The sequence below is a fragment of the Poeciliopsis prolifica genome, unplaced genomic scaffold (genome assembly GCF_027474105.1).
Source record: "Poeciliopsis prolifica strain line A6 unplaced genomic scaffold, Auburn_PproV2 SCAFFOLD092, whole genome shotgun sequence".
Classification (NCBI taxonomy): Eukaryota; Metazoa; Chordata; class Actinopteri; order Cyprinodontiformes; family Poeciliidae; genus Poeciliopsis; species Poeciliopsis prolifica.
In genome coordinates this window covers 1,097,625-1,108,260 of record NW_026562467.1, presented here as the reverse complement: position 1 = coordinate 1,108,260, position 10,636 = coordinate 1,097,625, and the positions used below count along the sequence as shown (strand labels likewise).

Genomic DNA, 10,636 nt, shown 5'->3' with positions numbered 1-10,636 from the left:
TTCTACATTTAATATTTAACTTATGCTGATTATTTCAGTATTTAGTACGAGGCTCTTAAAAATGTCCCAGTTTTGTTGCAATAATTGCAATGAAGCAACTTAGAGTTTGTAAAAATAAAAAAACAATAAAAACAATTTAAAAAACTAGATAAACATGAATAACAATAGTAATAATAATTATTAGTTATTTTTGTCATTTAGAGGGAAGAAATATAAAAATAAAAACCAGGAAGGAAAGTTAAAAACAAAAACTTATGCTAACAGGATATAAATAAAATACACTAAAGATTGTATTTTTTTTCATCATAAAATGAAAATATATATGATAAAAAAGAATCAAATGTTGATTAATGCTTCTAAAGGTACTTAATATTTCTAATTTCTATAATTTATGGATACATTTCCATAATTTTTCTTTAATTTCAATCATGAAGTTTTCTAGCTGTCAATCTGCAGACAAACTAACAGTTTGTCACATTTCTTTCAGAAAGTCCTGCCTGTTATTGATCCGATCTGATCCTAATAGGAACTCTTCACTCACATCAGGTGTTTTCCCCCAGGCCTTGAAAACAGCAGTTATCAAACCACTGCTAAAAAAGAACAATCTGGACAAATCACTACTGCAGAATTACAGGCCGACCTCTGACCTCTGACCTCCCATTCATCAGCAAAATTATTGAAAAAACTGTGTCTGAACAATTAAATAGTTTCCTCATGATGACCAACTGCTTTGACTCTTTCCAGTCTGGTTTTCGTGCTCACCACAGCACGGAGACTGGCCTAGTCAAAGTATTCAATGATATCCATATAAATACGGACTGTGGCAGAACCACAGTGCTGGTTCTGGTTCTGGTTCTGTTGGACCTCAGTGCAGCTTTTGACATATTACTGAATGGACTGGAGAGTTGGGTTGGACTCTCCGGTTCGGTGCTCGACTGGTTTGAATCCTACATAAAGAACAGGGATTTCTTTGTTTCAATTGGAAACTTCTCATCAAAGAGGTCAAAGGTCACATGTGGGGTACCCCAAGGTTCAATCTTAGGACCCCTCTTATTCAATATTTATATTCTCCCACCAGCTCAGGTCATAACAGGAAATAATATTAGCTACCATAACTATGACACACCTACCTACACCTACCTACCTACATTACGATGTCACCAGGTGACCTTTGACCCCATCCAATCACTGAATAAATGTTTAGACAGATAAATGTGTGGATGTGCCAAAACTTTCTCCAGCTGAACAGAAACACAACTGGTCATTATTTTTGGACCTAAAGAGGATCTAGAGCTATAGATCTAGAGTTATAGATTTATATCTAGAGCTATAGATCTAGAGTTATAGATATAGAGCCATAGAGCTACAGTTATAGATCTAGAGTTATAGATCTAGAGCAATAGATCTAGAGTTAAAGCCTGTCCAACAAATCAATCCTCCAGAAGCTGCTGCTCCTGTTCTCACTAGACCCAGGAAGATAGAGACATAACAGCAGTTTTAAAGTCCCTCCACTGGCTCCCTGTAGCTCAAAGAATAGATTTAAAATACTGTTGTTAGTTTATAAATCACTGAACGGTTTAGCACCACAATACATCAAAGATCTGCTGTTGTTGTATCAACCTTCCAGACTCTCAGGTTCTGGTTCTGGTTCTGCTCTGCATCCCCAGAACCAGAACCAAGAGAGGAGAAGCAGCTTTCAGCATCTATGCACCAAAACTTTGGAACAAACTTCCAGAAAACTGTAAAACAGCAGAAACCTGACTTCCTTTAAATCTTGACTAAAAACCAGCTGATTAGAGTTTTATTTGAAATGTAATATGGAACAATGTATTGTTTATTCTATGACTTTGTGTTTATGATGTAAAGCCCTTTGAAATGTGCTATACAAATAAAATTAATTGATTGATTGATCAGTTCGTCCTGCTGCCTGCAGGGGGCGCTGCAGCTCTTCGCTGCATGGATCTGAATTCTTGGGATGTTCCTGGTCCAGCATCTGACTTCCTGCTTCCTGTGTGCAGGCGGCGCAGGGCGAGGAGGGACTGGACCGGGTTCTGAAACAGATGGGAGTCCAGAAGGACCAGAACATCTCCTTCGACCACTTCTGGACGCTGATCCGCCACCAAGCGGCGCAGCAGTTCAGCAGGGCACAGAAAGAGAAGGGCGACAAGTTGAACTGCTCGCTGCAGTGACACGGCGCAGCCTGACCAGAGGGGGCGCTGCAGGACCGCAGGCTCACGCAGAAACTATGTAGAAAAAACTACAGTAGTTCACTTGTTTGTGTTTCAATTTTTGAGGGGTGACGAAAGAACAAAAACAAAATCAAAAGCAGATTGTTTCTTCATCTGCTTTACTGATGTTAAGAATTAAAATGAGGAATAACTTGATTTAGCTCGTTAATTTATTCCTCCGTCCTAGGTTCCTGTGTGTCTGCATGTGGAGGGAGAAAAGAGCAATCATACGACGTCAGACTTCAGATATTCAGAGTTTTATCCAAAGAATTCAATGCAATACAGAATGTTACAACAAGCATCTCACCTAGATTATCAAAAGTCCAAGACATGACAAAACAGAGACAAATAACTGAGTAAAAAGACAAAAAATTAACAGAAGATGCATCCTCCAGGAAACTCTCACTCAGCACAAAGAGATTCGGACTTCTGCTGTAAAACAAACCATTTTATAATAATGTGTATTCTCTTCATTTAAATATATGCATTAGGAGGTGTGTTTTCCTTTGTGTGGGCTGTCTTAATGTTAATTTTATTACCTCCTGCTAAAGAGCCCAAAGGCAGATATATGGATCGTCCAACTGGGTCTCTGCCGTACCAGGCGTCTCCTGCAACTCTCCCTGAGCTAAATTTACGACCTCTGTCTGTTTTAGTTTTCTGCCTCAAATGATTCCACAAGAAAGTAGTTTGTATTTTTAACCAAGCTTGCACAAAATGTAATGCTAAATAATGACAATAAGTTTGGATCTAAAACTAACTAATTAAAAACATGCAAATATATTAATATGTTTGATTATATGTTGTAACAGACTTTTATAGTTTTTAATGTTTGTCTGAACTATTCAACCCTGAATAAAGAATTTATTGCCCTGATAGCCAATACACTCCCTGTCTGAAACGCTCCTTAAGGATATAAGACTGCTTTCTGATTAGAAATTTATGTAACTTCAGAGAGTCACCAGTTGTCCCAGTTTGGATTTGTATCTAAGTTTATCTTAACGTAAAAGTTAGCCTGTGTACTATTGTGCTACTTTAAAATTCTTATTTCAACACTGAGAACGTACGGAGGACCAATGATGACGTTAACATTCAGTCACTTAAATCAAAGTGATCCCACATTCTTGCCAGAAACTCGTGAATATTTCATATAGACTTGATTATGAAAGTTTTTTCTGTGCAGCATTCCTCACAGCAACAATAAACCTTCAAACTGATCAACTGCATCTTTTTCTGAAATGAAAAAAATAACAACTGATAATTAAAAGTCCACAAAAATTACATTAAAAACCATCAATGTTCAATTTAACAGATTCAGTAATTGTGATTTTTTTTTTAGAAATTATTGATGAAAAAATGCTGAATGATCAGTCAGCTGAACGTATGGAAGAACAAATGGGACAGATTAGAAAACCACAAACAACTTCCTTCATTCTATATGGATGGCTGATTGTTCTTAGTTGATTATGTTAAAATAAATTGACTTTTGAAAACGTTCATATCAAGTAATAGCTATTATAATCTGTAAATTAAATAAATTACAAAAATGTATTAGCATAAAATAGTTATGAAATTGTGAAGTACATTTTCATTATGTATAATTTTACACTAAACAGTTTTATTTTACTACAAGTCATACTATTATTAATATTTTAGTCATGTCTGACCCTCCGTACACCGACTGAAAAATAAATTCATTTTATAGCAGAACAAAATCAGACAAACTTTCTGCTATTTAACAAACTAAATTAAAATGTGATGCATTTATATATTTTATGTAATCCTGTATTTTTATTGTTTCTTAGTTAATCTGTTTATTGACACTTATGGGAGCCTAGAATGGGTTTTATGTCTATTTTATTGTGTATTTCTCTGTTGTAGTCAATCAACCAATGTGGACTCCGTCTGTCTGACTTTATAATTATAAGCTACATTTATACTCAGGTTTGTTGCCACTAATCTTCATGTAATTCCATGTTCTTCATAATCTAGATTTAACCGATAAAATGAGCAATAATCTGTTTAGAGTTTCTCTGCAGGCTGATCGAACCTTTTAGATCCAGGAGACGCCGGTCCTCATTTATTCATCTAAAACTGTGATGATTTTTTATTAATATTGTTACATTCTGTATGTTGTCATTAATCTGAAGAATAAAGGATTATTAATCTGATTTGTGTCCGAGTCGTGTTTTTACTCTCATGCAGGATGGTAACGTTTTAACTCGGTGTTTCTTAATATAAGATGCTTCAACAGTGAACAAAGTGAAAAGTTTGAATTTTTTTTAACCTGCTTTAATGAAAGATTTGCTTACATATTTCAACAAATGATGCCAAAAATCACAAAGTATTATCCTATGAATGAATGTTATCACTGGTAATATTATCATTAATAGCAAACCAGTGACTTGCAGAGAGTTGCACCACAGACCAACGAGAAAAAGCAGCAACTAATTAGTGGTCGTGATAAACTCAGTGGCATGTTTCCGCCTCGCAGGCAGGGGCGCTGTTTCCTCCTGCTGCCGGTGGAAAACCTTCCCGTCAGGCTGAGACCTCCAGCTGAGCTTCACCTCCTCTGCCACGCCCTGCTCCTCCATCTTCTGCCTCAGCTGGAAGCAAAAGTTTCACAAACAGGAAAATAAACCAAAATCTCTGAACTTTATGAAAATATTCCACATTTTCTGAGTTTTAAAATCAGAGATGATTTTTCCCTCAGAAACAGGAAGGTTAATAACTCAGTGCTTTTCAAAGTAAGAGCCACCAGGGGGCTCAGTGGGGCCTCTGAAAGTTAGGCCAAAATAATAAATTAAATCTTAAAAGTTTCCTTGTAATTTTTTGTTTTCTTTTGTCAGTCATTAAAAATAAAATATAAGTTAAAATAATTGTTTCAGATGTTCTTCCTGACTGCCGATCAAGTTCATTGAGCTGCTATGATCTGGTCAACAGGCCTGTCGCTTTAACACTTTTCACTGGATCATAAATTGTCCCAGAAGTTACTGGGATGATAATAAATGATAATATTGTTGTTTAAAACATTTTCCAGCAATAAAATTAAAGAACAGATTCTCAATCATGAATAAACTTTAAATTTTAACAAATATTTAACCTTTAACTGGAACAAATAAAGTAAATTATGGAAACTGTCCTTCAAAAAAAAGAAGCTTTTCGAGGCAAAAACACTTTTATCATCCAGAGAGAAAAAATAAATCATGTTATTCATTGAGTTTGTTTTAACTTATCATGCAATCAACTAGTCTATTGCTAATTGTAACAAACATTTGAATTGATATTAAATATTTTCTTTTCAAAAGAGGGGTGGTGATGAAAAAGAGTCAGATCTCAGATCAGTGGATAAATGCTGCCTAATTATTGAATAGTGAATGAAAACAATCTAAAGTTGACATTTCCTTCAGAGCCGTTGTGAACTCCTGACCTGCTGCAGGATGGATTCTTGCACGGCGGCGTCGTTCAGGTCTGCAGATCCGGCCTCCAGGCGAATCTTCAGCGTTCTGGTCGCTGATGGAACCACGTCTGCAGAGAAACGCAGGAACCCGATCAGCCCTGCAGGCCGGATCCTGCAGAGCCGCTGGGGAAACTCACCGGCGCTGCAGAGGAAGCTGAAGCTGTCGCTGCAGGACTGCTGGAACCAGCTGCCACTGGAGGAGTCCATCATCACACAGTTGGTCTGCTGTGTGGTGGCCTGGGTGGCCCAGGGCCAGTAGGAGGCGACGCTGCCGTCGGACCACACCCAGTCGGACCGGTGCAGACCGATCCAGGCCACCGCTGGGGGACTCCAGCTGAAGGTCTGGTAGCTGAAAGTGGAGTCAGGCAGGAGGAAGGTCATCCTGTAGTTCTTGTCGAAGTCTCTGATGGTGGTCAGGTCTGTGTGTGTTTCCCTGCAGTAAGCCTGAGCATCAAACCAGCTCATCTTCTGCCTCACCAGGACGTTACTGTCAGAGGAACCTGAAACAAACAGCACAACGAAAACAAAACGCTTGTTTATGTCTTTCATTTAGGAGCATCTACCCAAAAACTTGTTCTGCAGTAAAAGTAAAATGTTTATTTTTCATTCAGTGAAGAATCCAACAATTTTACTCAAATTACAGAAGAAGTAAATGTAACTAGTTACTACCCAACTCTGCTAGTCAGTATTTTCCTTCAGTCATAGCGACAAGTTCAGACAATCATAGGAGGAAATGAGGAGAGACTGAAATGATTCCTTCATAAAGTTTATATCACAACAGAAAAAAATCTTCAAACTCCTGATAAAATGTTCTGTTCTTCATGAAAGAGATCCAGGATTAACTACAATATTCACTTTATATGGGAAATATTTATGTCAGATGTAAAAAATACCATCAGCTGTTTAGTTTTTATCAAACATTTTCACACTGTTGTCATCATGTTGATTACGCTGCAATGCATTCTGGGTAGATAGTGTAAGCTAGGCCCCACTGTTCTACCATCCAGCCAGCTGCAGTTACTGGCTCTTCAAATGAGTGGAACGAAGAAGAGGAGGACCAAACGGAGGAAGAGGAGGACCAAACGGAGGAAGAGGAGGGACTCGGCAAGAGAAGCTGCAGTTTGTGCTGCTGCTGATGGGAAATGCTAAACTATAGTTAGCATCTGGATCAAACCATTACCTCAAATATATTACAATAAGGTCCTACAAGAACTTAAAGACAGACATTCATTACCTTCCAATTTGTTCTGATTTCACCTTAGCACATGCTAATTTTTAGCTCTAACAGGAGCTAAATGCATTCTAATGTTTTAGCTCTAATAGGAGCTAAATGCATGCTAATGTTTTTAGCACTAATAGGAGCTAAATGCATTCTAATGTTTTAGCTCTAATAGTAGCTAAATGCATGCTAATGTTTTAGCTCTAATAGGACCTAAATGGATACTAATGTTTTAGCTCTAATAGGAGCTAAATGCATGCTAATGTTTTTAGCTCTAACAGGAGCTAAATGCATGCTAATGTTTTAGCTCTAATAGGAGCTAAATGCATGCTAATGGTTTCGTTCTAATAGGAGCTAAATGCATGCTAATGTTTTTAGCTCTAACAGGAGCTAAATGCATGCTAATGGTTTCGTTCTAATAGGAGCTAAATGCATGCTAATGTTTTAGCTCTAATAGGAGCTAAATGCATGCTAATGTTTTTAGCTCTAACAGGAGCTAAATGCATGCTAATGTTTTAGCTCTAATAGGAGCTAAATGCATGCTAATGTTTTTAGCTCTAATAGGAGCTAAATGCATGCTAATGTTTTCGTTCTAATAGGAGCTAAATGCATGCTAATGTTTTAGCTCTAATAGGAGCTAAATGCATGCTAATGGTTTTAGCTCTAATAGGACCTAAATGCATGCTAATGTTTTCGTTCTAATAGGAGCTAAATGCATGCTAATGTTTTAGCTCTAATAGGAGCTAAATGCATGCTAATGTTTTAGCTCTAATAGGAGCTAAATGCATGCTAATGGTTTTAGCTCTAATAGGACCTAAATGCATGCTAATGTTTGAGCTCTAATAGGAGCTAAATGCATGCTAATGTTTTCAGCTCTAATAGAAGCTAAATGCATGCTAATGTTTTAGCTCTAATAGGAGCTAAATGCATGCTAATGGTTTTAGCTCTAACAGGAGCTAAATGCATGCTAATGGTTTTAGCTCAAATAGGAGCTAAATGCATGCTAATGATTTTAGCTCTAACAGGAGCTAAATGCATGCTAATGGTTTTAGCTCTAACAGGAGCTAAATGCATGCTAATGTTTTTAGCTCTAATAGGAGCTAAATGCATGCTAATGGTTTTAGCTCTAATAGGAGCTAAATGCATGCTAATGGTTTTAGCTCTAACAGGAGCTAAATGCATGCTAATGGTTTTAGCTCTAATAGGAGCTAAATGCATGCTAATAATTTTAGCTCTAACAGGAGCTAAATGCATGCTAATGGTTTTAGCTCTAATAGGAGCTAAATGCATGCTAATGGTTTTAGCTCTAATAGGAGCTAAATGCATGCTAATGGTTTTAGCTCTAATAGGACCTAAATGCATGCTAATGTTTTCGTTCTAATAGGAGCTAAATGCATGCTAATGGTTTTAGCTCTAATAGGAGCTAAATGCATGCTAATGGTTTTAGCTCTAATAGGAGCTAAATGCATGCTAATGGTTTTAGCTCTAATAGGACCTAAATGCATGCTAATGTTTTCGTTCTAATAGGAGCTAAATGCATGCTAATGGTTTTAGCTCTAATAGGAGCTAAATGCATGCTAATGGTTTTAGCTCTAATAGGAGCTAAATGCATTCTAATGGTTTTAGCTCTAATAGGAGCTAAATGCATGCTAATGGTTTAGCTGTTTATGTAAATCACAAGCTGATTTGTTTCGCTCGTTTTTCTCAGATTTCTTGTGTGAAAACTCATTTTGTGGGCTGACCTCGTTGACCTGAACTGTTTACTGCTTGTGTTTTGTTTTGATTCTTTTTCATTTATTTCTTTGTTTCTGTTTTAGTTTTCAGTCCAGAATAACCGACCCAGCATGCATTGCACAAGTGAAAAAATGGCTACTTCTGTAGGTGGAAAATTAGACAAAGGTATTAAGTTTTTGAAGTATTAATGGAGTTTCATGTATCATAATCAACCTTTAGGTAAATAGAAGAATTAAAGCACATAAAGGGCAAAATGTCAACATCTGAGTGACTCTTCATGTGATTTCAGTTAACTGAGATTTAAAATGATCATCCAGACCCTCCAGATCGATAAAGTGATGATTTTACAGAAACCAGATGAGAATAAATCAGAACTCACCATCATAAAAACTCGTTCAGGTCTCCACAGTCCTTAGCGGACCAGAACCCAGATTTACTGAACAAGGTGCACTTCCGGTCCTGCGGCTCGTTGAAGGTCCACATGGTGAACAAGGAGCTGCTGCTGGGTGAGGGCTGGTTCTCATCCCGGGACCACTGCCAGGTGCCGTTAAAGAGGCCGATCCAGACCCGGGAGGTCCCCGCCGCCCGCCGGGCCTCGGTGCCGTTGGCGGCGTTCAGGATGGCGGCCAGGTCGGAGAACCTCTCCCGGCAGTAGGTCTGGGCCTCGCTCCAGTTCTTCACCTGGTCGACGTAACGGAACTGCCGGATGGTTTGATCCGACTGGAGGTCAGAGACGGCCAGGAGGCCTGAGGGAGGAAGGTGGAGACTACAGCAACCGGCAACCTGCTACCAGCAACCTGCAGCAACCGGCAACTTCAGGAGAAACTGAACAGAACCAGGATCGGTTTGGATTGGTTCGGTTTGAATCGGTTCGGTTTGGATCGGTTTGGTTTGGATCGGTTCGGTTTGGATCGGTTTGGTTTGGATCAGGATTCATGGTGGGAACTTTAACATGTTTATTCAGATGAATTTAACTCAGCAGCTTTTGAAAGTTTCTGTTTCTCCATCACTATGAGTCTGACTGTAAATGGATAAGAAGCTGCTTCTCTTCTCTTCTCTTCTCTTCTCTTCTCTTCTCTTCTCTTCTCTTCTCTTGTTTTGTTAGTTTCTGCTAATAAATGATCTGATTGGACGTTGGGAAAAGCCTAAAACAGCATTGCTATGCTACACATTAGCAGCTAATGCTAAGGTCAGCAGTGTCCACATTTCTAAAGAAGCTCCATGAATGATCAGCAGTTCCTGAAACTCTGGAAAGATTTTCAGGAACTCAACTTTTTCAAACCATTTTATAAAGTTCAGATTAAATTAGAGGTATAGGAAGGAGACCAGCCTGATCAGAACCCATATGGGTCCAAACACACTGAAATCAGGTTCTGATGCAGATTAACAGATGAGACAGAACCTGAAATAATCCGTATATTTTAGATCTGCAGCAGGAAAACTAAACAACTATTTTTCTTATTCTGTTTTTGTCCAAAAGTCTCATGAGAGCTAAACATAAGGAGGACAAAAAGTGACAATAATCATAGAAACAAATAAACAACAAATGGTTGAATGGTTGAATTCAACAAATGGTTGAATGAATGAATGAATGAATGAATGAATATCTGCTCAATGAATGAGCAGATATTGCGTCAGAAAAGAATTCCCCAACTTATTTGATGGAACATAAATTGATCAGTTTTTAATTCAAAGTTTAATGTCTGTCAATATTAATAGAAAATATGGATGATAAAATAACAGACCTGCGATCATCAGGAGGAAGAGTCCAGCGTTTATCATGACTGAGGGCTGCACATGTGACAAATATTGAGAAATAAAACTGAACTTTTATTTTCATATGAAAATTAACATTGTTTCATAGTTACTGTTTAATAACAAACATTTGTAAACATGTATGACAATAAATTAAATTGAATAAAATCCAAAAACACACAAACCTGAACAAGGAGAGTTTTGGTCTTGAAGAGTGAAGCGTCGAAACAATCCGTCCTTCTT

General features: G+C 37.8%; 3 protein-coding genes across 5 annotated transcripts in view; 1 reads left to right on the top strand and 2 right to left on the bottom strand.

The window, feature by feature from the left end:
• The window catches only part of LOC129353500 (protein S100-A10-like), a 6,011-nt gene extending 2,477 nt beyond the window's left edge, over positions 1 to 3,534 (top strand). For all 3 annotated transcript variants that reach the window (XM_055022849.1, XM_055022850.1, XM_055022848.1), the window contains one exon: positions 2,019 to 3,534. In XM_055022849.1, the coding sequence (XP_054878824.1) occupies positions 2,019 to 2,189 (171 nt within the window). In that variant the 3' untranslated portion in view covers positions 2,190 to 3,534. The remainder of the gene's footprint in view (positions 1 to 2,018) is intronic.
• A 1,138-nt stretch (positions 3,535 to 4,672) lies between these two features.
• On the bottom strand, positions 4,673 to 6,676 carry LOC129353546 (macrophage mannose receptor 1-like). Its single transcript, XM_055022900.1, has 3 exons — positions 5,823 to 6,676; positions 5,656 to 5,753; positions 4,673 to 4,831 (listed from the first exon to the last, which is right to left on the bottom strand). The coding sequence occupies exons 1-3, from the start codon at positions 6,232 to 6,234 to the stop codon at positions 4,673 to 4,675; spliced, it is 669 nt and encodes a 222-aa protein (XP_054878875.1). The 5' UTR covers positions 6,235 to 6,676.
• Positions 6,677 to 9,019: 2,343 nt separating this feature from the next.
• On the bottom strand, positions 9,020 to 10,420 carry LOC129353545 (L-selectin-like). Its single transcript, XM_055022899.1, has 2 exons — positions 10,384 to 10,420; positions 9,020 to 9,384 (listed from the first exon to the last, which is right to left on the bottom strand). Exons 1-2 carry the CDS (start codon positions 10,418 to 10,420, stop codon positions 9,020 to 9,022), a joined length of 402 nt encoding a protein of 133 aa, XP_054878874.1.
• Positions 10,421 to 10,636: the final 216 nt, after the last annotated feature.

Bases quoted from the DNA above. Each gene is read 5' to 3' on its own strand.
- LOC129353546 (XM_055022900.1), bottom strand. From the start codon at position 6,234: ATGAAAGACATAAACAAGCGTTTTGTTTTCGTTGTGCTGTTTGTTTCA. The intron at 5,754-5,822 runs GTGAGTTTCCCC...GTTTCTCTGCAG, and splicing joins CAGCTTCCTCTGCAGCGCCG to ACGTGGTTCCATCAGCGACC. The intron at 4,832-5,655 runs GTCAGGAGTTCA...TTTTGCTTCCAG, and splicing joins AAGAATCCATCCTGCAGCAG to CTGAGGCAGAAGATGGAGGA.
- LOC129353545 (XM_055022899.1), bottom strand. From the start codon at position 10,420: ATGATAAACGCTGGACTCTTCCTCCTGATGATCGCAG. The intron at 9,385-10,383 runs GTCTGTTATTTT...TTCCTCCCTCAG, and splicing joins CTTCCTCCTGATGATCGCAG to GCCTCCTGGCCGTCTCTGAC.